The sequence below is a fragment of the Vulpes vulpes genome, chromosome 12 (assembly GCF_048418805.1).
Source record: "Vulpes vulpes isolate BD-2025 chromosome 12, VulVul3, whole genome shotgun sequence".
NCBI classification, from domain to species: domain Eukaryota; kingdom Metazoa; phylum Chordata; class Mammalia; order Carnivora; family Canidae; genus Vulpes; species Vulpes vulpes.
This window is the reverse complement of record NC_132791.1, coordinates 10,069,648-10,094,696: the sequence shown is the minus strand read 5'-3', so window position 1 is coordinate 10,094,696 and position 25,049 is coordinate 10,069,648. Positions and strand designations below refer to the sequence as shown.

General features: G+C 48.7%; 1 protein-coding gene across 21 annotated transcripts in view; it reads right to left on the bottom strand.

The window, feature by feature from the left end:
- The window catches only part of EPB41L4B (erythrocyte membrane protein band 4.1 like 4B), a 130,381-nt gene that overhangs the window by 82,872 nt on the left and 22,460 nt on the right, over positions 1-25,049 (bottom strand). For all 21 annotated transcript variants that reach the window (XM_072727744.1, XM_072727755.1, XM_072727753.1 and 18 more), the window contains exon 2: positions 10,617-10,721. In XM_072727744.1, coding sequence (XP_072583845.1) covers positions 10,617-10,721 — 105 coding nt within the window. The remainder of the gene's footprint in view (positions 1-10,616; positions 10,722-25,049) is intronic.

Below are 25,049 nucleotides of genomic sequence, written 5' to 3'. Positions count from 1 at the left end.
TCATCAGCTAGTAGATACAACCCACATTTACCCTCCTCTGTAAACCTTAGTCATTCCACCCATAAAACCAGGGATCGGACCAGATCGAGGCTTTCAGACCAGGATCAGCAAACTGCTTGGGATGGTATTTAAAAAACAAAACAAAACAAAAAAAAAAACTACGCTTATGCACAATAAATACATTTTTTCTTGGGAGAGTAAACTTTTCAAAGAGGTACCTAAAAGAACTCAAAACCTTTTAACTAATTGATCTGTGAGAAGACCCTCTAGTTACCCTCAATCTTCTTCAACTATCTATCCCAAAGTCACCATCAGCCTAGTAAAGACTACAAGCCACGCTGCAGGGATCTCTGACCACGCATGGGTCTTGAAGCTCTGTCGCTGTAAAAGTGAAAATGATAAAACCCAAACCTCTTTATTCTTTTCTCAAGGAAGACGGGAAGACAGGCAGGGGATTTGCTGGAGAGAATTTTGCTCTGGTCAACGAGGACATTTCAACTCCCTGTCGTTTTCATCAGAAAAAATACTTGGGTCCCATCCACCCCCAGGAAATCACAAAACCATCTCCCTCTGATGCAGGTCCCTCTGTAATGTCCAAGTGGTTGACACGACCGTCCTGATGAGCGTCAGCGGTTCAACTTCCATGGCAAACAGCATTTAGGACCGTTGCACTGTGAGCCCCTGCCAGCGATCCCAAACCCTGGAGGGCAGGGACGGTGCGCTCTAATCATTCTCGTGTCCTATGCCAGGCACAGGGCACGGCCCCCAGCAGGCCCGTGTTAGATCCGTGAGAAATAAAATGATCCATATCATTTTTTTTTAAAGGGAGTAAAGGGAACTTCTCCAACCACTTTACGCCAACTGGGTACACACTGAAACGTCCCCGTTGGGGTAACGTTTGGAACGACACAGCCAGAATGGGTTCCTCGCTAGCTGCTCGGAATCAGAGACCCCTCTGCTGACTGCCGACACACTTCCAGAAGCAATCGCAACTCTGCACACTCTAATAATGAGAAAGGGTGGGACTAAATTAGTGTGGTGTACTCTTACCCCTCACCAAAGAGCCCATTGTGACTGTGTGGGAGGAGGGGAATAAGGAAACACAAAAGCAAATAACAGGTGACTTATAACACAATAAGCTGTGAGCAGCGCGACGGGAGAACGTGGGCTTCTGTCATCTCCACCCTCCGGCTCAGCAATCACGCAATAAAGGAAGATCAGCCCAGCAGGACGTGTATCTCAAAGGCACAAGCGCAGGATGCTTTATCTCACTGGTAATAGCTATGAATTGGAAATGACCTAAATGTCCATCAACAACAGAGAAGGATTTTTAAAAAATGGCTCATCCGTATGATGAAATACTATTCAGCCTTTAAAACTGATGTGGGCCTATTTACCGATGTGGCAAGAGACCCGCAGCTCAACGCTTGATGAAAAGAAAACAAAAAACAAAAAACAAAAAACGACCCAAGATCCTGTTTATCTAAAATTATTATTTTTCTATCAAGATTACGTCCTGGAAGGATTTATGGATGTTCGTTTCAGATGTGGGGGCTGTGAGTGCCATTTATTTTTTTCTTTTTTACTTTTCTGCATGATCTTTTACTTTTTTTTTTTTTTTTTATGATAGTCAGAGAGAGAGAGAGAGAGGCAGAGACACAGGCGGAGGGAGAAGCAGGCTCCATGCACCGGGAGCCTGATGTGGGATTCGATCCCGGGTCTCCAGGATCGCGCCCTGGGCCAAAGGCAGGCGCCAAACCCCTGCGCCACCCAGGGATCTCCTTTTTTTTTTTTTTTTAATCTTTTACTTTTAATGAGAATACTGTTTCCAGGGGCTGGGCCAGGCTGTCCCTTCCATTACGCATTCGGTTGTTTGCCTACCAGGCCGGTTCTGAGGATCAACTTGCCCCATCAGAATACGCTACCACCACTGCCCTCAGCCAAGCAGAAAACCTCGGACCTTAGCCCCCGAGAGGAGGACAGATACGGACACAATAAAAGTTTATTTACTATCCTGCCAAAGTATCAGGCTCATGGCTATGACTAAACTCCCTGCCCTCACTTTGAAATGAATTTACTATCGCCATGCAAAGAAAGTTCTCGGGGCAGTCAGCCTTCTAATCTCATCAGCCCCCAGATGCTCAGAGCTCAAAGGGGCTGGTCCCATTTCTTTGCTTCGGGTCCCCTTATATCTGGAGTAGAACACGTCAAGCCCACTGTTCCCCTCCCTCCGCTGTCCGACTACGGTCTCGATCCAAGTGTGACCTGTGTTGTTCCCTTGCCGGTGGTTTTCAACCCTGGCTGTGCATTGCAGTCACGATTACCCAGGTCCCACCCAAGATCCATTAAACAGAATCTCAGAGCATTAGTGGTTTTTTAAAGGCTCCCTGAGAGCCCATTAAATATTTAGTGCTTTAGTTTTCCCACATCCTCCTCTTAACCAGGAATATATCCTACTGATCTTGGGGATCTTGACATGCCCATGACCCCTTCTGAAAATCGTTGTCTAGGCTTTCTAAAATCTCAAGCAATTTCAGGGTTTATGGCTGGCGTTGACAGTTCACGGCCAGTGCTCCTCCCGGACAGCAGACTGCTTTCCCCTCTGGCCACGCTGCTTAAGGAGCTCCCTGCCCAGGGCCTCCACCCCTCGTGCCCAGCCACAGGGCGCAGCTCAAAGCAGGATGTGCCAGGATGGAGGCTTGTGAAAAGTCTGGGGCTCAGTAAGCTGGGAACGTCATCGGAAACAGTTTCATTTTAAAAGCTCCCTGGCCCTACAGGGTTCAGATCAGGTTTGCATGCCTGCATCAGAGGCGATAAGAAATCCAGCCATAATCCTAAAACAAGAGATGATAAAACCTATCTTGTATCCAACCAGTGTAAAATGACCCGACTTTCTTCTTAGCTGCAGGAGCTGACCAGACTCTGATTACTCATATTTTATCCCACAAGACCACCCCATGATGAATACCCGAGCACTCTGGCTCAATGTGGCCTTTGGTAAATCATATCCTACACTGACTGGGCCTGGAGGCCTACATTCAGCAGCAGCGGGACCTGCCTCAGATGTTCACCTGCATCCCGGCTAAATATAGCCACGCTGCCTGTCGGCAAAGGCCAAGGCCAATAGCTCCAGCCCTCTTAAGGGGCCATTAAACCAGTCACTGGAGATAGATGAGTGCACGTCTAAGTTCAAAGGGCATGCCGTTTAACTCAAACCCTCTAACAGGTGTTAGAAAGGTGGTTTCTGATCTGAATTTCTTATCCAGTCCATCTAGCAAAACCCCTGCCATAAATCAAGATGGGAGACGATTTGGCAAAGCCCATCTGTTCCGACAGTACGTCAATGGACTATGACATGCACACGGCTGGCTGTAGAACTGAGCTGTCTCAGATCTATACAGAAGCACTTGAACCACAACGGCCAAGAGAAGCTCAGGGGTTGGAAAGGGTCTAAAACCTGCCAGAACAACCCCTACGTCCTCACCATCAAGTCGGAGGGGTGGAACTCGTAGCTCGCTTCCCAATAACCTGTAGATTTTCTTAGCTTACAGAGTGTCTAGTTCATGTTTAAATTAGAGCTGGAAGGAAATCTGAAGAGAAAAATCATATCCAAAGGATGAAAAGAGAAAGAAGGGAAAGGACACTTTTGGAGCTTACTGGTGTGATATGATTTATAATAAGAAATATATATATGTGGCCTTAGTTTCTGGCACAGAGATCTTAAAACCCTTGGAATTTCGTACGCCACAAGAGCAATCAAGGTGTCCTGACATTGGTAACAAATCCCTTCTAACCACACCTGAGTCTCTGTTAACGAGGGGACGTTCAGAAAGCACCTGAGGATGGGGGCTGGTTGCTAGGGGAACTAACCAGTGACCAAGGGTTAAACCTGAGTCTGACCTCTGGAGAGGGGGAGGGGGCCGGGACCTGGAGGCTGGACCAATCACTAATGCCCAATAATTTAATCCATTATGCCTTTGTGACAAAGACTCCGTAAAAACTTAAAAGGGAGGATTCGGAGAGCTTCCGAACAGAGATCTGGAGAGTGGGACACGCAGGGAAGGCGTGGAAACTCTGTCCTGCCCAGTGTGCCCTACACGTTGCTTGAGTCATCTCTTCCGTCAGGCTGCTCCTGAGTTACCTCTTTTTATAACAGACTGGCAATCGAGTGAGTAAAATGTTTCTGAGTACTATGATCTGTTCTAGAAAATTAACTCAACTCGAGAGGGGGTCGTGGGGGACTTCCTATCTACACTGCGAAAGCACAGGCGACTGGACTTACAACTGGCATCTGAAGTGTGGAGTGGGGATAGGTGGGAGGGGGCAGTTTTGTAGGACTAGGCCTTCACCTATGGGATCTGAGGCTACCCACAGGTAGACAGCGCCAGATTTTTTTGCTCGGGGGTGTCGGCAGAAATCCACGCTGGACTGCGTCACACCTATCGCTCACTCAGGGCTCAGAGCAGATGAAGGCAGCTGTGCCGAGGGCTCAGAGGCCCAGGAATCACAGTGCTAGAGGCAGGGTCAGAAATGAGGCTGTGTCGGGATGCCTGGGTGGCTCAGTGGTTGAGCGTCTGCCTTTGGCTCAGGGCATGATCCCGGGATCTGGGATCGAGTCCCACATCGGGCTCCCTGCAGGGAGCTGCTTCTCCCTCTGCCTGTGTCTCTGCCTCTCTCTCTCTCTGTGACTCTCATGAATAAATAAATAAAATCTTAAAAAAAAAAAAAAAAGAAAAGAAAAAGAAATCTGGTGGTGTCAGCATCCAGGGCCCTGGATCTCCACACCACACACTAGCTCGAAGCACTTCCCCACCTAAGGACGGACCTCTCCTTCTCATCCATGATGAGGCCCCTGTAACCAGCTCACTTACACCAGCTACTCAAGACTTTCTTGGGGATTCATCTGAATCAACTGCAAAGACCCTTTTATCAATAGCTCTCCATCCAGCATTAATATTTGCAAATGGGCAGGAAACCCTCACTCTCCCAGCCTTCAGCGACAGGCTGCTGGGAGGCCTGTGAATGTTTCACACTCCTTTGTACAAAAATCGAAGGAGGCAAGAGATCAGAGTTCGAGTCCAAGCTCTGCCACCCACCTGGGGTGTGGCCATGGGCGTGAGGCCCCTGACACCGTTTGCTCATGTGAGCACTGGGCTGTGCCCTAACACACTGAACAATCAACTCAGGGGCCAAGGAAGGGTTTCCGGTCTCTCACAGTAATGCACTTGCCAATAGCACTTCCCTCCAGCTGCATCTGAGACAGTAGAAAGGCTCAGTAGGGTCCATGCAAGGGGCATATGTGAGGGCATTCCAAGTGATCGTCAGAGGGAAGCCGAAAATGCCCCTTCAGTGCCCACTGACCCCCTCGGGCAGCCACCGATTCCCTGTCAACCTCACCTCGCCGTGCTGGGCCTCTTATTACCCATCCACCTGATTCTAGGCTGCACAGACCAGAGGAAAAACATCCCACAAGTCTAGAGGCGAAGGCCAAAATCACCTTTCCTGGATCCCTTGCTGCAAAGCGTACCACCCAAAAATGCTCCCTTTTCACACTGGGAGGGGCTCTGGAAGGGATTAACTAGGGCTGCACCTGTCCTCCAGAACTCTGGCCCCCCCAGGACCTGAAGGGGGGATCCAGCTTGGGCGGGGGCGGCGGGGGGGTTGTTATGACCCCTGCCCCAGCTTGCCACTCCTCTCCCATCTGACATCTTGCTCAGCTCATCACTGATCCTCAGGCAGTCCTCCTCCACACTCCCAGAGTGAAGTCAGACCATCCCCTGGATTCCACGGGGATGGTCTGTCTCCCCCAGCAGAATGAGGCAGGTGGGAACAGTGTCCTGCTTGCTTCTGCACCAGAGACTGACAGCGAGGAAGCGCCGAGGCACAGTGTGCTGAGTGGTTGCCGCCTGGACGTGTTCTTTCTGCGGGCACGTGCTTACGGACGTGCGTGGCTGAGATGCTACCATGGGTCAGGGTACCAGTGGAGCCCAGTGGAAAGGGCTGCCCTTTGGAAGGAGACCAGGTTCTGAATCCTGCCTCCACTCCTCACCTGAACCTTTACAGGGCTCCTAGTGAGGCTCAGCTCTGTCAGCTGTAAAATGGGCCTGCTCTCTGGCTCGTTTTCCAGATGATGAAGGTTAAATAAAGGTTATGGAAAGTTTTCAGGTTGATGTGTGGCTCAGAGCTCATCAGAGTGGGGACTCGAGAAACAGCAGCTATCTGACCGGTCTGTAAGAAAGCCAGGTGGGTGTAGGCCAGAGCTTCCTCTCTCAGAAGAAAGCTTTCCTCTATAAAAATAGAACCATTGCCCCTGCTTTGAGCTACGCAAAGGTGAGATCTACAGAATGGGCTCCTGCCTGCCTTGATATGGAAAAGGGAAACAGGGGGCCCCAGCCCCAACTGCTAAAAATAGGCAATGCCAATAGACTTTGACCTTGCTTCAGGGCTGGGCAGCGCACTATGGTAACCAGGCTTGGCTCTTTGAAGGGAGACGTAAGCTGGGTATGCAGAGAGCTGTGCCAAGAGCCCCGCCACTGCCAGCCCTCTGATTTGCATGCCCGGGCAGGGTGGGGATGTCATTTCTTGCAGGAGCCTCACATGGCAATAAGCCATTGGCCCAGTGGACCGTCCCCTTCCTGGCCCCCATCTATTATACCTGCCATCAATTGCTTCATTTGTCCCAGGCGCCCAGAAAATCAATGATTCAGGGAACGGTCCCAAAGGGATCACCCTAAATCACTAATGTTTCTCCCACAGGCAAGGCAGCCTTGCAGGTTCCAGCTAGCCTAAGTACGTCACCTCCAGGAGCTATGATGACTTTTTTTTTTCTTTTTAAGATTTTATTCATTTATTCATGAGAGACACAGAGAGAGAGAGGCAGAGACATAGGCAGAGGGAGAAGCAGGCTCCATGCAGGGAGCCTGAAGTGGGACTCGATCCCAGGACGCCAGGATCACACCCTGGGCTGAAGGTGGCGCTAAACTGCTAAGCCACCGGGGCTGCCCAGCTGTGATGACTTCTGGCCCCCCACCCCCTCAGCTGGCCCAGCTAGAAAGAGGAAACCAACACCCATGTTAGTCCACAAAGCCCTTCTTCCTCCATGAGCTCGGGGAGCCCCTCAACCTCCCCGTGGTACAGATGTTACAGCCTCCACTTTACAGCTGAGAGCAGGCTCGCAAGCATAGTGTACTGAAAAGAGCACTTACCCCTGAGGTCCTGAGACCTAGGTTTGAATCCGAGCCATGCTACTCACTGAGCACCCTGCCAAAGTCTAAAGGCTTACATTTCACCATCAAGAAGACAGAAAAATGTGACAAATGGCTTCTAAGGTCCCTTCTGGGGCTGCAGACGGAGGTCGTAGGCTGTATGCCTTGTCAACAAGAGTCACCAAGAAGCAGCAGTCCTACGTCTCAGGATCTCATCAGAAAGGTGAGATCATGAACCCAAGGCCAGATGAGCAAACGGCCACAGAAGGCAAAGAAGCTCAAAGGTTTCCTGAGAGGAGGAGAAGCAATGGAGGTGCAGAACACGCCGCATGCAGGAAGAGCTGTCGTCTGAAACAGTCTTGAAGGACAGCTGGAAGTTTAAACAGGGTGAGAAAGAATATGCCAGGAGGGGAACCCACAGGCAGAGGCACACACGTAAGTGCAGGCATCACCAGATCGCAGCCTGTAATGAGCCCAGCCTAGAAATCAGACTGACAAGAAGGGTGCAGGGAGCAGCTGCTGCACATCCTGGGATCCTTAAAGTCAGGTGTAAAGTCAGGTGGACGAGGATCCCGCACCTGCTTCGTGGCACTCAGAGCTGGGAGCTGGAAAGACATTAGAGGGTGTAGAGTCTGAGTGTCTGCAGGTGTCTGGCCTTGGAAGGACGCCTGGATCCTGACAAGACTGTGCCAGGGCACTGGCGGATGGGAATGAATGGTGGCCCAGTGAGCAGAGGTGCACAGCCAGGTCTTTCATAATGGAGCCACATCCTTGGCTTTCTGGGAATCCGAATGGCTGGAGAGGGGTCACCTGGGGCTGAGGACATGGCACCAAAGCAACAGGCAGCACATGGCTCTGCTGGCAGAAACGATGGCTGTTTTCTCCCTCTGACAAGAGAAGCGAAGGGGGGCAGACGTGTGGAACATGAGAACTAGAAGAGCTCTTAGGAACAGGTCCAAGAACCCCATTTTACAGACAAGAAAACTGAGGACAAGGGAGAAAGCCCCAAATAAGTGAGGGGCAGAGCCAGGAATGAGGACTAGGTCAGACTCATAGTGCGGGGCTGCAGACATTCTGAAGCCCCAAAATACTGCATGTGTGTAGACACACAGAAGGCAGAAGGGAGAGGCGTTTCCGGGAAGAGGAGGGCTGACGAGTATCAGAGCTGGGGACAGCTGGAAGATACCAGACACAGAGGGGAACACTCTAAATCTGGCACTCAGGAAGCAGCTGGAAACGGAACTGTGATGCAGGTCTAGGGGGTACATGCTAGAGAAACGCGCACGTTTCCTTAAAACCAAACAGTGAAAAGGATAGAGAGGGAAGGAAATTTTTCCTATAGGGTAGGAAAATTCAAAGGGTTTTAGCTAAATGACCCCAGTCTTCTCAGCAGGAGGTAAGGCCAAGTGTGAACACAGTCACTGCAGAGACTGGACTGCAGGGCTGTGGTCAGGATTCCTAAGGGGAACCGAGGCCACGAGGGGCTGACACAAGGCTCCCACAGCAGCTCAGGGGCTTGGACTTCACTGCATCTGTCATCTGTGACCTGTGCTGGTGCCAAAGGGCACGGGCCGTGACCCTCCAGCCTGGGAGAAGCAGCAGAGGAAACAGATGGACCCGCGTGTTGAGGGGGGACCAGGGCACAGTCACGGGGGCAGGAGCGTCAAAGGGCAGGTGAGCACACGGGCAAGGTGGCCGAGGCTCCTTCCGTCAGGTCTCCAGAGGGGAGAACGAGGCAGGAGGGGATGGTGAAGGTCAGAGGCTCCACATGCAGAGGGACCGGAAGGATGGAAGCAAGGGAAGTTACCATGGAACGGGAACGATGGAATTCCAGTTCCTGCAGCGATCGGGTGGTGAGGGACCCAAGCAAACGTATGCGAGGTTTGCCCAAGTGGAGTTTCAAGGCGAGGAAACAGTGCCCGGGACATTTAGGGCAGGCAATCTGAATTCGAGGGGTGGGGAAGACAGGCTGAGACACCAGGGCGAGGTCGGAAGACAGCAGAACCCGGCAGGGAGGCAGGAGGAGAAAAGCTCATCCCCCCCCATCCAGGGTCCCAGGGGCCGGGGATGAGTCTCCAGCTGGGAAATGGAGAAGGGATCCGGCCACCATCTCGAGGTGGCAAGAGTCAGGGAGGGAAGGGGATGGAGGCCAGGATGCTCGGAAATCCTGATTCCACTGTGCCATCTCGGACTCCACATCACACAGATGTTCTCGGGCGGACCTAATTTCTAGGCACCGATGCTGAGCATCTTAGCCTTCACCGTCACATGTGACCCTCCCGGGGGGTATCTGAAGAAGTGTCTCTAGGAAGCAAGGCTTAGCCACGGATGCTCAGACACCTCCTATCAGGGAACCCATCCTTTCATACAGTCTAAAATAGCACCGCCCCTTACTCGGTCTGCCTATCCCCTTACTCTGCTTTCTTTTTCTTAACATTTACTACCATCTGTCATGGATGCGTTCACTGCTTTATCCACAGTGCTTAAGAACAGGGCCCAGTGCACAACGGATCCTCAATCAATATTCTTTTACTCAATTATAATTCACATACAGTGTTGTAACAGTTTCGGGCATACAATATAAGGATTCCACAAATCTACACAGTTCTCAGTGCTCACCAAGATACATATACTCTTAATCCCCTTTATTTCACTCATTCCCCCCACCCCTCGACCTCAAGAACTATTTTTAGATTGTTGAATATATTATCTTTGGAACCCGATGTTAGGTTTCTTTGGGGAAGGAGAGTCTGAAGCCACTCCTGCTTCTGAAGAGAGTGGCTCTGAGCTACATCAGGTTCACTCCCTCTAGCACCCCCACTGTGGACAGTTCTGTCTCAGGCAAAGCAAGAGAAGTCTTTGCTGACCTAACACCACCTCCTGGAGCCTGCAAGATGGTCCTCTAGCAGTGCCAAGCCCTGCTCCGACTGGCCCCCTGCACTCGCTAAGCCTGGCTGGGATCACGTTCAGTGTGTTCACAGCACCCGCGCTCTCCCCCCGGCAAGAGTCCACAAGATGCTGCTGCTGCAGCCTCTCTGCCGGTTAAAAATAAAGCATCATTAAAAGAATTTCCAGAATGGTGTATCTGCTGCTTCCTACCTACTCTAGAAATGTGCCTATATCACATCCCTCTGCTTGGAAACGTTTCCCGAATGCATTCCCTTGCACAACAGGAATCCTTCTTTCTCTCTTCCTCTCCTGTTATTGGCCACCTCTAGGGGCGCGGGGGAGGGGGGGCGCATATGGATGAATTCCACACGGGCACCATCACCACCACCCCCAGGCTCGCTACTGCAGCAACATCACGGTTTAACTCCTCTTTTCCTTTCCTCTACCAATCTCTAGCAACTGTGGATTTGCAATTAGCATGAAAAGTCAACCTATCCCAAGACGAATCAAAGGAGTACTTACAGCCACCTGGGAAGAGTCAAGGAACTGGAGGCCGAAGTAATCGGTTTCCACGAGGTCCAAGTGGTACACGATCTGATCGAAAAGATCCTGGCCTTTGGCATGTTTCTGGAAGACAATTGGACAGATGAAAATTTAGGATGTGACCGCTGGATAAGAGCAAAACCTTTTAAAAAGAAACAGCACTTGGCTTTGGCAGCGCATATACAACAAAAAAAAGAAACAAAACCAAAATCACTTTGTCTCTATGTTGCATACGTGTATATGTACACATTTTTAAAATTTTAATTATTTTTATTATAATAAAAACTCATTATTCTATCTGATTACTCATAATGCAAACAAACCACGAAAGGACACTTTTATAGGATGAAGAGGGAACTAACGCCTTATTATGAAAACTGGCTAATAAGGGGGAAAAAATCAAGCATTGATCTGGCTGTTAGATGTAGCATTGGGTAACCAAGGAGTAGATGATAAGATATACAGAAATTAACTCAAAACGGATCAAAGACCTAGATGCAAAAGCTTGAAAGCTTGAAGTATAAAACTCTCAAAACAAAGGAACAAATCTTCATGACCTTGGATTAAACAATGACTTCTTAGATAGGACACCACAATCACCAGCAACCAAAAAATCCCAATAAACCAGAGGTGCCTGGCTGGCTCAGTCAGCAGAGCACGTGACTCTTGATCTCGGGGTCATGAGTTCAGGCCCCACTTTGGGCGTGGAGCCTACTTAAATTAAAAACAAACAAACCAATAAACCAGGTATCATCAAAATGTAAAACTTTCATGGTTAAAGAACACAAGGACACTAAGAAATCACAAAGGCAACCCAAAAGGGGAGAAAACTTTTGCAAATCCCATATCTGATAAGGGATTTCTATCTAGAATATACAGAGAAGGGGATCCCTGGGTGGCTCAGCGGTTTAGCGCCTGCCTTTGGCCCAGGGCGTGATCCTGGAGTCCCAGGATCGAGTCCCACGCCCGGCTCTCATGTTGGGCTCCTGGCATGGAGCCTGCTTCTCCCTCCTCCTGTGTCTCTGCCTCTCTCTCTCTATGTCTATCATAAATAAATAAATCTTTTTTAAAAAATTGAATACACAGAGAACTATTACATCTCAATAATAAAAAATTCACTTAAAAAATGGACAAGGGATATAAAGATAGAACTCTGAAGATACAGAAATACCTAAGATGCACATGAAAAGATGCTCAACATCATTAGTCATTAGGGAAATGCAAATCAAGACTAGAATAGGGACGCCTTGGTGGCTCAGTGGTTGAGCATCTACCTTAGGCTCAGGTCATGATCCCGGCATCCTGGGATCAAGTCCCGTATTGGGCTCCCTGCATGGAGCCTGCTTGTCCTCCCCCTGCCTATGTCTCTGCCTCTCTCTGTGTCTTTCATGAATAAATAAATAAAATCTTTAAAAAAAAAAACAAACCACAATCAGATACTACCTCACCGCCACTGGGATGGCTATAACAAACGACAGATAATAACAAATGTTGGAGAAATTGGAACCCTCATATACTGCTGATGGGAATGTAAAAACCGTAGCCATTTAGGGAAGCAATTTGGCAGTTTCTCAAATGGTTATATATAGAGTCACCATTTGACCCAGCAATTCCACCCGAAGTATATATCCAAGGGAAATGAAAACACTGCGTCGTACAGAAATCTGTACAAAAATGTTCATAGCAGCGTTGTTCCTAGTAGCCCCAAAGTGGAAGCAACTCAATTTGCTTCAACTACCTATCATTTGATGCATGGATAGACATAAGGTAGAAAATCTTATCCACATGATGGAATATTATTGGACTATAAAAAGGTATGGAGGGGGCACCTGGGTGGCTCAGCGCTTGAGCATCTGCCTTCGGCCCAGGGTGTGATCCTGGAGTCCCAGGATCGAGTCCCACATCAGGCTCCCTGCATCGAGCCTGCTTCTCCTTCGGCCCGTGTCTCTGCCTCTCTCTCTCTCTGTGTCTCTCATGAATAAATAAATAAAATCTTTAAAAAAAAAAAAAGATTAGTGGTTGCTTACGGCTGCAGTATTTGTGGGGTGACAGCCAAGGTGAGCAGGGTTTTTGGAGGGGTTAATGAAATATTCTAAAATCGATGATAGGGGGCTGGTGTCTGGGTGACTCAGTCCGTTAAGCATCTGCCTTTGGCTCAGGTCAGGATATCAGGGGTCCTGGGATAAGCCCTGTACATGGCCTGCTTCTCCCTCTCCCTCTGCCCCTCCCCCTGCTCGAGCTCGCTCTCTTGCTCTCTCTCTCTCTCTCAAATAAATAAAATATTTAAAATAAAAAATAAAATTGATGGGGATAGACGCACAACTCTATAAATATACTAAAAGCCACCGAAACCTGCAGCCCAGAGATGAGTTATATGGTATGTCTACCTCAATAAAGGTATTAAAAATAGGAGATGCACAGAATTTCTCTTTATAGTAGTACAGCAACAACAAAATGAAGAAGGAATACCAGAATTGCAATATCACAATTTTGCAACTCCTAACGAGCGGTAGGTGCTAAGCACTGAGCCCCAGTGGCTATAACATCACAAGACAACCAGCCATCAGGTACCTCCTGCTGAAGAACACCCCCACCCACCCAAGATGTCATCTTGCTCCCCACCATTCTCCCTCCACAGGGAAAAAAACCAACAATAACAAACCAAGCCTGGGGCCGACTCAACCACTAGATCCAACTGCAGGAAATGCATGCAGAGGACTGTTCTCAACTACATGGAGCTGCAATCAGCAAGATCCAGCCTGTGGGGAATTCTAGAAACTCCTCCTCCAACACAGCTTCTCCAACAAACAGAAGAGGCAGAAAAGTAAAGGGATAAAGGGGTACCAGAGGGTAAAAAAGATTTAAAAGATATCTTTATTTTTTTTTTAAGATTTTATTTATTTATTCATGAGAGACACAGAGAGAAAGAGGCAGAGACACAGGCAGAGGGAGAAGCAGGCTCCCCAACGGGGAGCCTGGTGTGGGACTCGATCCCAGGACCCCGGGATCACGACCTTGAGCCAAAGGCAGGCACTCAACCACTGAGCCACCCAGGTGCCCCTAAAAGATATCTTTAAAAAAAGGCCAAAAAAGAAACTGCGATGAGTAGGGATGCACGCTTGGGTGATAAAACTCGAAGAGTTGGTAAAGAAGGGGTTACAATAAACAATAAAGTCAGGGGGATCCCTGGGTGGCGCAGCGGTTTAGTGCCTGCCTTTGGCCCAGGGCGCGATCCTAGAGACCCGGGATCGAATCCCATGTTGGGCTGCCGGTGCATGGACCCCGCTTCTCCCTCTGCCTGTGTCTCTGCCTCTCTCTCTCTCTCTCTCTCTGTGACTATCATAAATAAATAAAAAAAAAAAAAAAAAAAAAAACAATAAAGTCAGGGTACTTGTTGCTCTCGGGGGCCCAGAGGGGATGTGCCGGGGAGAGGGCCCACGGTAACCTTCCAGCTGGCCGGCAGGGTCCCAGCTGCTGACTCGGGTGGTGGGTGGTACGAGGGCATCTGCCTTCCCGTAGTTGGTTAGACTGTACCTTTGTTTTATTTGTTACATCTGTATTTGTGTTACATAAGACAGCACTAACAAAAAGCAAAAACAAAAAACAAAAAAACCCCTCAAAATTATAGCAGGGGATTACAGCCTTCAGATTCCTTCCTTCCTGGAAATACCCCTTGAAGGCGACGATTCAACAGGAGCAGAAGGCTCCGTGCACAGTGACGTTCTCTGTAGCATTGCCTCCTGGAGAAATTAAGGTGGGGGCAGGGCTAGAAGAAGAAACCACCCAAACTCCAACCGCAGAGACACAAGAGTTGGGCCGGTTAACACTCAGGAATACTGCTGGGCTGCTGGGACACATAACTACCAAGATGAGGCAGAAATAAGGAAAATTCTTTTTTTTTTTAAAGATATTTATTTATTTATGATAGACAGAGAGAGAGAGAGAGAGAGAGAGAGAGAGAGAGGCAGAGACACAGGAGGAGGGAGAAGCAGGCTCCATGCCAGGAGCCTGACATGGGACTCAATCCCGGGACTCCAGGATTGTGCCCTGGGCCAAAGGCAGGTGCCAAACCGCTGAGCCACCCAGGGATCCCGAAATAAGGAAAATTCTTATGTGGACATTAAGTGAACAGACCACAAAGGAATAAGAAGCTGGGATTCCAACTACATAAGAGCATGTGTGTGCTGGGCACCCGGGTGGCCAGTGGTTGAGCATCTGCCTTCGGCCCAGGGTGTGATCCTGGGGTCCCGGAATCGAGTCCCGCATCGGGCTCCCTGCATGGAGCCTGCTTTTTCCTCTGCCTGTGTCTCTGTGTCTCTCGTGAATAAATAAATAAAATCTTTAAAGAAAAAAAAAAAAAGAATATGCACGCGCTGTATGGACTGCTGGATAGAAACGGCTTATGAAAACAAAAATAGCTGTGTTGGGATAGAGAATCTATGGATGATTTGCTGCCGAAGTGTTCTTTAACACTGATCTTTTGGCAGTTGTTAGACAACAAACACAATTAAAAAAAAAAAAATCACCATTCTGGCACTCTTCTTCCGGATGTACTCCCTCCTAGGACTCTGGCACTCCCGGCCTATCCGACACCTATTACCACGGCGCCAATGCCTCATTAGTGGGTTTCCTAGTGGGACAGAACTAGTTAGCACACCGCCTAGCAGCAGGATGTGGCAGACAGAACGGGGCTGGCAGGAAGCAAGAGATCCACGCTCTAGTCCCAGAGGCATCAACTGCGACCCTTAAGCAATTCATAATTTCCCCAAATCCCTATGACCATCCTGGATTTCCCACGCAGCCGCACATCAGGCACGGTGCCCTGAACGGGCAAGCTCGCTCAAACTCAGCTGACCCCAGATCCCACTGCTCTTACGATTTTGGTTCAGGGCTTACCGTCCAGGTAAATCGTTTTAACACTCACAGAATAGGACCTGAAAAAAACACAGTTGCACACGTGTAAAGTAAGGGCCGTTAGTCTAAACTTCTCTCCAGGTTATTCCAGATCTTCCTTTTCTGAGGTCTTTCTTTCTTTCTTTCTTTCTTTTTATTTTTTTTTTTTTTATGATAGTCACAGAGAGAGAGAGAGAGAGAGAGAGAGAGAGAGAGGCAGAGACATAGGCAGAGGGAGAAGCAGGCTCCATGCACCGGGAGCCCGACGTGGGATTCGATCCCGGGTCTCCAGGATCGCACCCTGGGCCAAAGGCAGGCGCCAAACCGCTGCGCCACCCAGGGATCCCTCTTTTTTTTTTTTTTTTTAAGATTTATTTATTTTTTATTTATTCATGATAGACAGAGAGAGAGAGGCAGAGACACAGGCAGAGGGAGAAGCAGGCTCCATGCAGGGAGCCTGACACAAGATTCGATCCAGGGTCTCCAGGATCACACTCTGGGTTGGCGGCAGGTGCTAAACCGCTGAGCCACCCAGGCGCCCCTCTGAGGTCTTTCTAAAACGGCTCCTATGTAGAAGGAGCCCAAGGTGGAGGATGGGGAAAGAACCTTCCTAGGGTCAGCTGGTCCCTTCTGCTGAGCCAGACTGGCTCCCGCGTGGGCAGACCCTCGCTAAGCGGGACTCGGAAGCGGCAGACGCAGCGGGGTGCAGTGGACAGGAAATACCACGTTTACCGACTCGCCTGTAGATGCTTCCCCCCCTTACCTCCCCCGGCCCCTGGTGCCCTTTGGTCTCTTCCTCTGAGACAGAATTCCCAATGGGCCTCTCCAGATCTAAAAAGAACCTGGTGAGATTATGAGGGCTGGAATAGAGGGATCCTCAAAACCGAGGTCCCAGTGAGTGACAGGTCAGGCGAAGACAGGCAGGGCCGGGCCACAGCACCCGAACCCACCACCGCACAGTGGGCGGCGCTTCTCTAAACTGAGGCTCCAGGACTCACCTGTCCTGCCGGCCAGGACGTGCCACCTGGGGCAGCCCCCGGAAGCCCACTGACTGGCATCTCGGGCTCAGCCCAAACAGCGCCTCCTTCACTCCCCCACCCCTCCCCTAACCCAGGGCTCTAAGCGCCCCAAGTGTGTCCTCTTTAGGACACACACTCATCACCCTGCACTGCGGTGGCTGCCTTCGTCATCGTCATCTCACTCCGACTTCAGGCTGAGGCCAGGGACCAGCTGTGTTGTCTCCCCTTCCCTCCACCCCCAAAGCACACAGCAGGCGCTCCATAAACATCTGTTTGCTGCATGGCTAGCTGGCTGGCTCTGCTGGCTGGGGGATGTGTGGGGGCCGGGGCCAAGAACTAGATCTTCTGGATGGACCACGCTAAAACACGAACAACAGACTGATGCTTCGCAAGCAGCAGGCCTAAATGTGAGAACACACTCATTAAAATCTTTTCAAATTAAGTATTCCAGGAACAAGTGCCTAGGGAACCGTGCTGCACTTCCAAGGCCGTTTACCTAAACACGATTTCGTGCCTATTATGTGAAGTGCTGTCTAGTGGTTACAATAGGAGATCCATTAATGTGACAAGCCTGGGAGCCGCTCCTTGTTGCCTCGCTGCCTTCTTGTCTCCTCCTCTGTGATGAATCCACTCACTCTTTCCTTCAACAAATATTTACCGATTGCTCATCAAGCGTCAGCCACAACTGTAGGTGTTGGGGTACACTGGCGTCACAAACTCTGGGAGGGAATAGCTACAGGAAGCCTCTCCGCCTAAGTCATCCCTGGGGAGCCAAGTCCTCCAAAAACGGCTTGATACCTGGACCAGCGCAGCAACAGCACTTATCTCCCTGCCTTCTGAAGCAGGACGTCCCGAACTGGAAAGCTTAGTCCACATCACTATTTGGGAATTCCTTGATGCTTCTACTTCGAGACACACGGGGCAGCCTGTCCCCAACACAGCGAGGCAAAAGCTCTGCCCTTAAGTTCTTGCTTCCACGTTGCGTAGCTTTCCCTCCACCCGTCCCAACACATCGCTTCTCACAAGGACCAGCAACTAGTGGTTCTGAGTCAGTATGTCTCTTGGGAGCAGCAACTGCTGATCAGAAAGGAGCTAAAAATCACCAAGCTCATTAACATCATGTGGAAAAGAAGGGTACAGAGTCACCAGCTGAAGACTGGGGCAGGCAGGCAGGCAGGCAGCCAGCAGGGGAAGGGGAAAGGGACGGGCACCGTGCTATCTTTGCCGGCCACTCAGAGGTTCCTATTTTATTTTCTGGTTCCCAGCCATACCTCTGATAAGGAAGACTCCTGGACAGCTGATGTCTTAACTGTCTCCCCAAATAAATTAACCATCCTGACCCTCTTAGATAAGAGGCAACTGGCAACGTCCTACTGCGACCTGACCCACGTGCAACGTAACAGGTCAACTGTGGTCCTGGAAGAAAAAAGAAGATAGAAGCCAATCCATCCGGAAGCCTGATCTTCCTGGAGACTATTATTAGTCTCCACAGCATACGGTGCTGGCCAGGCAGGTTAGAAAGGAGAAGCCGTGTGCTGGTCGAGTGCGTACCCTGTAGCTGTGAACTAAAATGGAAAAGCAGGACGTCCGGGCAGTGCGAGGGCTTCAGGAGCCTTCTCCTTGGGGCACCCGAGGCTCTCCTGTCTACCTACTCTGCTTCTCCCTGATGGCATGCCCCTCCGCACCCACCCTCTCCCTTTCCTCCCCACAACGGCACAGGCAACACCACCTTCTATCTGGACCACAGCAAGAGCCCCTCCTAAAACCCATCTTTCTCATGTTTGCCAGAATGGATTGCACACAACACAGCCCTCACCTCAGTCGCTATTCTGCACAAAAACACGCACCCGGGGATGAAATGCAGGCTCCTCAGCCCGGTGTCAGACTCTGCACAATCATCACTGGCCAACCCAACACCTGTTGTATCTCCCCAGGCCCCACATGTATCCTGGGCTCCAATCAAACCTATTCTCCAACCACAACACCCACCCAGCAAACGCTGCAGGTCCCATCCCCATGGCTTCGCCCGTGTCATCCCTTTCCCTGGGTGGGTGCCCTCCTCCTCCATCCCTAGTCCCATCCTGGTTGGCAGCTAGCCAACCCCCATGACCACACTGAAGTAACAAGGGTCACTATTAAACTTCTCCTTGGTGGCACCCTGTCCAGTTCCTCTTTGCTTCTCGATCATCTGACATTCTGAAGCTCAATAAGCAGACGCTGATGTGGATGGATTAAGGAGGGTCCTCAGTTCCCACAACAGTCTCCACATGACCGACTTTTCGGAAGCCTGATCTTCCTGGTCCATCTCCGCTGGGAATTCTCTCCAGCCAGCTGGGATCTGGGTCTGCAGAACCCTGGTGCTACCATCCCGCCTTCCAGACACCCTGTCTGCTCTAACGCACTGGTGTTCTGGAAACCACACCGCACACTGAGCTATGCCTTATTTATCCACAAAATACTATCAAGTTCTGGATTTTTACAGATGGGCTAAGAAAATAACCAAGATAATTGTGGCGACAGTTTCTCAACCTAAGGGCAAGCACTTACATTCGTTCAAATAAATGTCATCTTATTTAAGTTGGCCCACGACATACCCTGTTAAGAACATCCTGAGTCCCAGGCTATTATCCCATGTTTCAGAAACTGATCTCAGTTTGACAATATGTGGGAATGGGGCTGCAGGTGGGGGTGGGGGGGTGAGGGTGGGGGGTGGAGATGGTGTGTGGGGTGCTGTCTTTCTTGAGTTGTACAGTACTAACGCTGCCCATCTGATGGTGGCCTCAACCCAGTTATGAACACATATAGGGTGATCGTGGCAGGGCCATGCCCTGAGACTCTTAGGAGCCAAACAGGTTGGGTTAGAACCCAGTTGTACCCCTTTTCTAGTCATATGACCATAACCTCAGGAACCACACGGAGTCCCAGCTTCATCTGAAAAATGGGGTACTCTCCCCTGCACAGTCAATCTTGCTAAGTCACTGTATTAATAAAAAAGCAAGAGGGGCGCCTGGCTGGCTCAGTTGGTCGAGCATGTGACTCTTGATCTCAGGGTTGTGAGATCTCAGGGTTTTACTTAAAAAAATAAAGGAAAATAAAATAAAAAATAAGAAAGCCTATGAGCATGCACTGTAAACTGCGGTGTCCTACACACACAAAGGAATTATTATGAGTTCCAACCAAACCTCATTTCTCTCACTCCTCCACAGGAATGACATATTACAATGTGCTTTTTGCCAAATACTTCGCAAAAACCAAAGTTCAGGGAGTCCATGATCTATAGCAGTTTAGTAATTCCTTTAAAGAAAAGCTGAGACTGGTCTGGTTTGGGGGATTTCTGTAAGCCCATGTTGGTCCCTGGAAATTAATTCCTTTCCAAGTTCTTAAGCGCCCCCAGTTTAAGTAGCTCTCAGAACTCCACCTGGGGGTTGCTTCGTGGCCAACGGTTCCCAGAAGGCATCTGCCTCAGGGCCTGTTTCAACTGTTTCTAGGAAGTGCTAATCTCACGATTTGTTGCCAGTGTGGGTCCCCCATCTTCACAACTTGATAATTTGCTAATTTCCTATGTTCTTGGTAAGAAACTAGCTATTTTACACACACACACACACACACACACACACACACACACACACACACACACAGCCCAGGAATCTCTGCCCCCATTGCCATCAGTACTAAGTCATTAGGAAAAGATATAAACTGTTTACTCCAGGGTATCTGAAACTACCAACTACTGAATCTACCAAATAAATATCTGAAATTACCAAAAGGTGTCACCACGAAATTTCATTATGAGACCTGCCATCTCGGCCATCGGCAAGATTTGGGGACTCGTAACAGTACCCATAATCTGCAGGAGTTAAGGCCAGACGGTCCAGCTTATAAATTCCACCTCCCAGGTGAAGAGTGCTTCAGTGTTGACCAATGTTGCTGGACCGCATTTTGCACAGAGGGAAACTGAGCCTCAGAGAAATCATGTGATCAAGTTCATATTGCTTATTAGTGGTGGACCTAGAATCTGGATCTAGCCTTTCTGATTTTTTTTTTAGGCTAGAGTTCTTTCTCCTTCTCTCCATTGCTTCTCTACTCATCTGCCTCTGTGGCTCTGAGCACACAGAACGTGTCCTGCAAACAAGAACTATTTCTTGGGGATCCCTGGGTGGCTCAGTGGTTTAGTGCCTACCTTCGGCCCAGGGTGTGATCCTGGAGTCCCGGGATCAAGTCCCATGTCGGGCTCCCTGCATGGGGCCTGCTTCTCCCTCTGCCTGTGTCTCTGCCTCTCTCTCTCTCTCTCTCTCTGTGTCTCTCATGAATAAATAAATAATTTTTTTTTAAAAGAACTATTTCTTAAGTCCAAGTCAACACACAGATACTGAGAGGCTCCTTCAAGCAGGGCCTGGGCTACAGCAGGGGTTACCAGGCCACACGGTGCAGCAAAAACAGATCGCATGGTGGGGAGGCAAGTACTAATTTGCTTGGAGGGCAGGCAAGTTGTGGCAGAACGGACAGCAGATGATTTGCTCACAAACGGACACAGAAGCCAAGACACTGTGCCGAGAAGGACTTCAACAGTCTGGGCAGCTCCTGGAAATTCAATTCTGGTAAAACAGAGCACAATGATATTAATTTCCTGACTTGCCTGGCTAACAATCTCTTAGAAATCAGAGGAAGTAACAAAAACAACAGCCCTTAATTTTGATCAATAGGGGAAGGGAGGAGGATCTTGGAAGAAAGCGACTGTCATCTTGGTTGCGTGACTCAGTGAACAGAGGTGCACCTGGTCAGCAGCACTGAGGGCCAGCGTTCTCTTTCCACCTTGGGCAAGGGGCTCTTGCTGTGCCACACGAGGACTGGGTGGGCAGATTTTAGGTCTCACCATTCCACCACACGACAGCGCTATATTGGCTTCAAGTAATGGACATCAATTTAAAACACAGACTGTGGGTTGTATTATTGATCAACTATTGATCAGCCTCTGTTCCTGGCTGGTAAATTGTCTTCAGGCCAAGCAGCAGAAATGCAAGGCACTCATTTGTTCCCTTAATGCCACATCCCTCACAGGGCTGCTGCTAGAATTAAATGACCCCACTCGCCATGATCCTATGAACCTTCTCTCAATCAATGTGGAATAGCTAACATCTAGTGACCTCAATTTCTGTCTCTCTATAGGTCCTTCCAAGCAGGCCTAACACATGGGATTCAATTGTTACTTTAAGGGATGGTTTCTCATTTATTCCTTAGGATGCTGAATGAAGTCCAGATACCTAAAACCACTCAATCCTGGCTGTCTGAAAAGTGGTTTTGACCAACACTTCAAATGTTATGCCTGGGTGGCTCAGTCAGTTGGGCATCCCGCTCTTGGTTTCGGCCCAGGTCCTGATCTCATGGGTCTTGAGATCGAGCCCAGCTTCAGGCTCTGCGCTCAGTGAGGAGTCTGCTTAAAGATTCTCTCCCTTCTGCTCCTCCCACCCCCCAAGTAAATAAATCTTTCAATGTTATGCTTCCAACTCTTCAGTAACATCAGAAACATCAGAGACCGCATGTGCTGATTACTCTTTAATTTGGGGTGACATTGCTAACAGGCAAATTGTAGCTTTTCCTACTGACAGGGACATTAACAGAGCATCAGACAACCTCCCTAACACAAGATCCACTGATCAAATTGCTCTTCCAAGTTCTAAGTTGGGGGACCTCTCCATGTCACCGTCCTCATCAGGCCAGATGAGTTGTGCAACCTATCACAGTGCTCTCTGCCCACACTGAGTCCACTCAAATCCCTGGTGAAGGGGAACAGGGGACAGGAGCCTTCCTTGAATGACCTGAAAGGGCACATGCTCTCCACATGATCTCCCGCCAGAAGACAAGCAAGTACACAGGGAACTCAAAGGGTCTCAGGGGGCAGGTACCAAAGGTGTCACTCTGTGTGTTTTTATTTTGTTTGTTTTGGTTTGGTTTTTAACTGTGGTGCTTACAAACATGGCGGCAAGATCTCTGTTCTTCTCCCTTGCATTTGGAAGAACCTGGCACTGCTTCAGCTGAACAGAATACGGTGTTAGTAATGTTTTGTGATTTCCAAAGTGAGGTGACCATTCTCCTGGGATGCTTCTCTATGGGTAGAGCCAGCCACCATGTAAAAGGTCCAACTACCCTGGGACTGCCAGGCTGAAGAGGCCACAGGCAGATACTCCAGTCAACTGCCCAGCTGAGCCCAGCCTTCCAAGCATCCCTACCAAAGCCCCAGACATGTGAGCATAGTTGTCTTTGGCTCTCCACACCAGCCCATCTTCCAAAGGAGTACTTCTGGTGACCCTGGTCAATGCCGTGAGCAGCAGAACAATCTCCCAGCTGAGCCCCACTCAAATTCTTGACCAAGAGAATCCTTGTTGTTGTTTTAAGTCGCTAAGTGTAAGTGGAGGAGTTTGTTATGCAACAACAGATAACCAGGATGAAAACCATACATATACACAGATACAGCAGGTGTTCATGGCATATGCATATGCACATAAAAGCTTTTTGTAACTTTAAAAAATGTTTCTTTGGAAATCCCTACACTATGATGCTAACTTAGGGTATCACCTGCTTGGAGATAAGGAAGTAGAATATTAAACATACTCACTTTAGGAAAAAAAACAAAAAAAGGAATAAACAAATCAGAAAACTATTCTTTAAAGGCCACTAATTCTGGGGATCCCTGGGTGGCTCAGCGGTTTAGCGCCTGCCTGCCTTTGGCCCAGGACGCGATCCTGGAGTCCCGGGATCGAGTCCCACGTCAGGCTCCCAGCATGGAGCCTGCTTCTCCCTCCTCCTGTGTCTCTGCCTCTCTCTCTCTCTATGTCTATCATAAATAAATAAATAAATCTTAAAAAAAAAAAAAAAAGGCCACTATTCTCCTTAGGAGAAGCATTAAAATCGAGGGTTGGACTATCCGAGGCTGTCTTACTCTACACTCACCAACTCCATATTAAGAACTCAATAAATTGCACCAAAAAGAAGGGAGGACACTGTTTCCAATTAAGAGACTTAGGAAACATTATTTACTAAATGCAATGTGTGGTCTGTCGTGGGCTCTTGATTCAAACAAACCAACACTAAACAGGGTTTTGAGATGATTGGGGAAAACCAATCAAGCACTTGGCAGTAGATGACATTAAGGCACCACTGTTCACTTTGTGGAGTATGACAATGGTATCACGGACACACACATACACACACATGCGTGTATTTACACATAAGAGATACTCACTTGGGTATAACAGGTTAAATGTTAAGTTGCCTGGGAGCTGCTTTAAACTACTCCAGAAAAATCATTAATAAATGGGTGTTGTGCACATGAGAGTTTCCTCATACTATTCTCCCTACTTCTACTTCCTGTACTTGAAAAATCTCCGTAGCAAAAACTTAAAGATTACAAACTGTAAAGGAGTTAGGGGGTGGGAGGTATCAACACAGTCTGGCCTGAGCCCTGACTCTGAGGATCCAAGCCACTAGCTGGGACCAGTCCACATCCCCAACCAGGGTGAAGGTGCTATGGGATGCAAAAGAGGAGTATTATGCTGAGTGAAGTAAGTCAATGGGAGAAGGACAAACATTATATGTTCTCATTCATTTGGGGAATATAAATAATAGTGAAAGGGAATATAAAGGAAGGGAAAAGAAATGTTGGGAAATATCAGGAAGGGAGACAGAACATAAAGACTCCTAACTCTGGGAAACGAACTAGGGTTGGTGGAAGGGGAGGAGGGCGGGGGGTGGGAGTGACTGGGTGACGGGCACTGAGGGGGGCACTTGACGGGATGAGCACTGGGTGTTATTCTGTATGTTGGCAAATCGAACACCAATAAAAAATAAATTTATTATAAAAAATAAATAAAAATAAAGCTGGAAAAAATAAAAAAAATAAAATAAAATAAAATAAAATAAAATAAAATAAAATAAAATAAAATAAAATAAAATAAAATAAAAAGAGGGAAATGACTCCAAACCATTAACAACTCGTTTTCTTCCTCGACGCTAAGACAAAATCCAGTATACAGACTTCTGTCGGGATCCAACTCAGTACCTACCTATGGATCTTAAGTCCTACCCCCAGCACCTGGTACAGCTTATAAAAGGGGTGCACTGTGTCCAACTTTACAGACACCAATAACACACTTTTATATAGCAAAGAAGTATGGGCAGCAACGAAAGCTACATCTTTTAAGCTATGGACACCAAAGTTAAACGTTCTACTCTATCTGATTTTGTGAAATCAATGATGTTACCCCTTAGAACATTTCTGAGGGACACAGGATTGATTTTTAACCTTGAACTAAAAAAACGCCACCATCTGTGACCAAGCAGAGTAAAAGCATTGGCTATGGAACAGAACATGCTTCTTGGTGGGCATCCTTAGATAGCCACAGCGAGCAGGCCTTGGTAAGGAGCCCTATACGACATCCAAGGTACCAAGTAAGAAGTAGGACTGTTCTAGAAATCAGCACCTCCAAGGCCCTCATTTTACAGG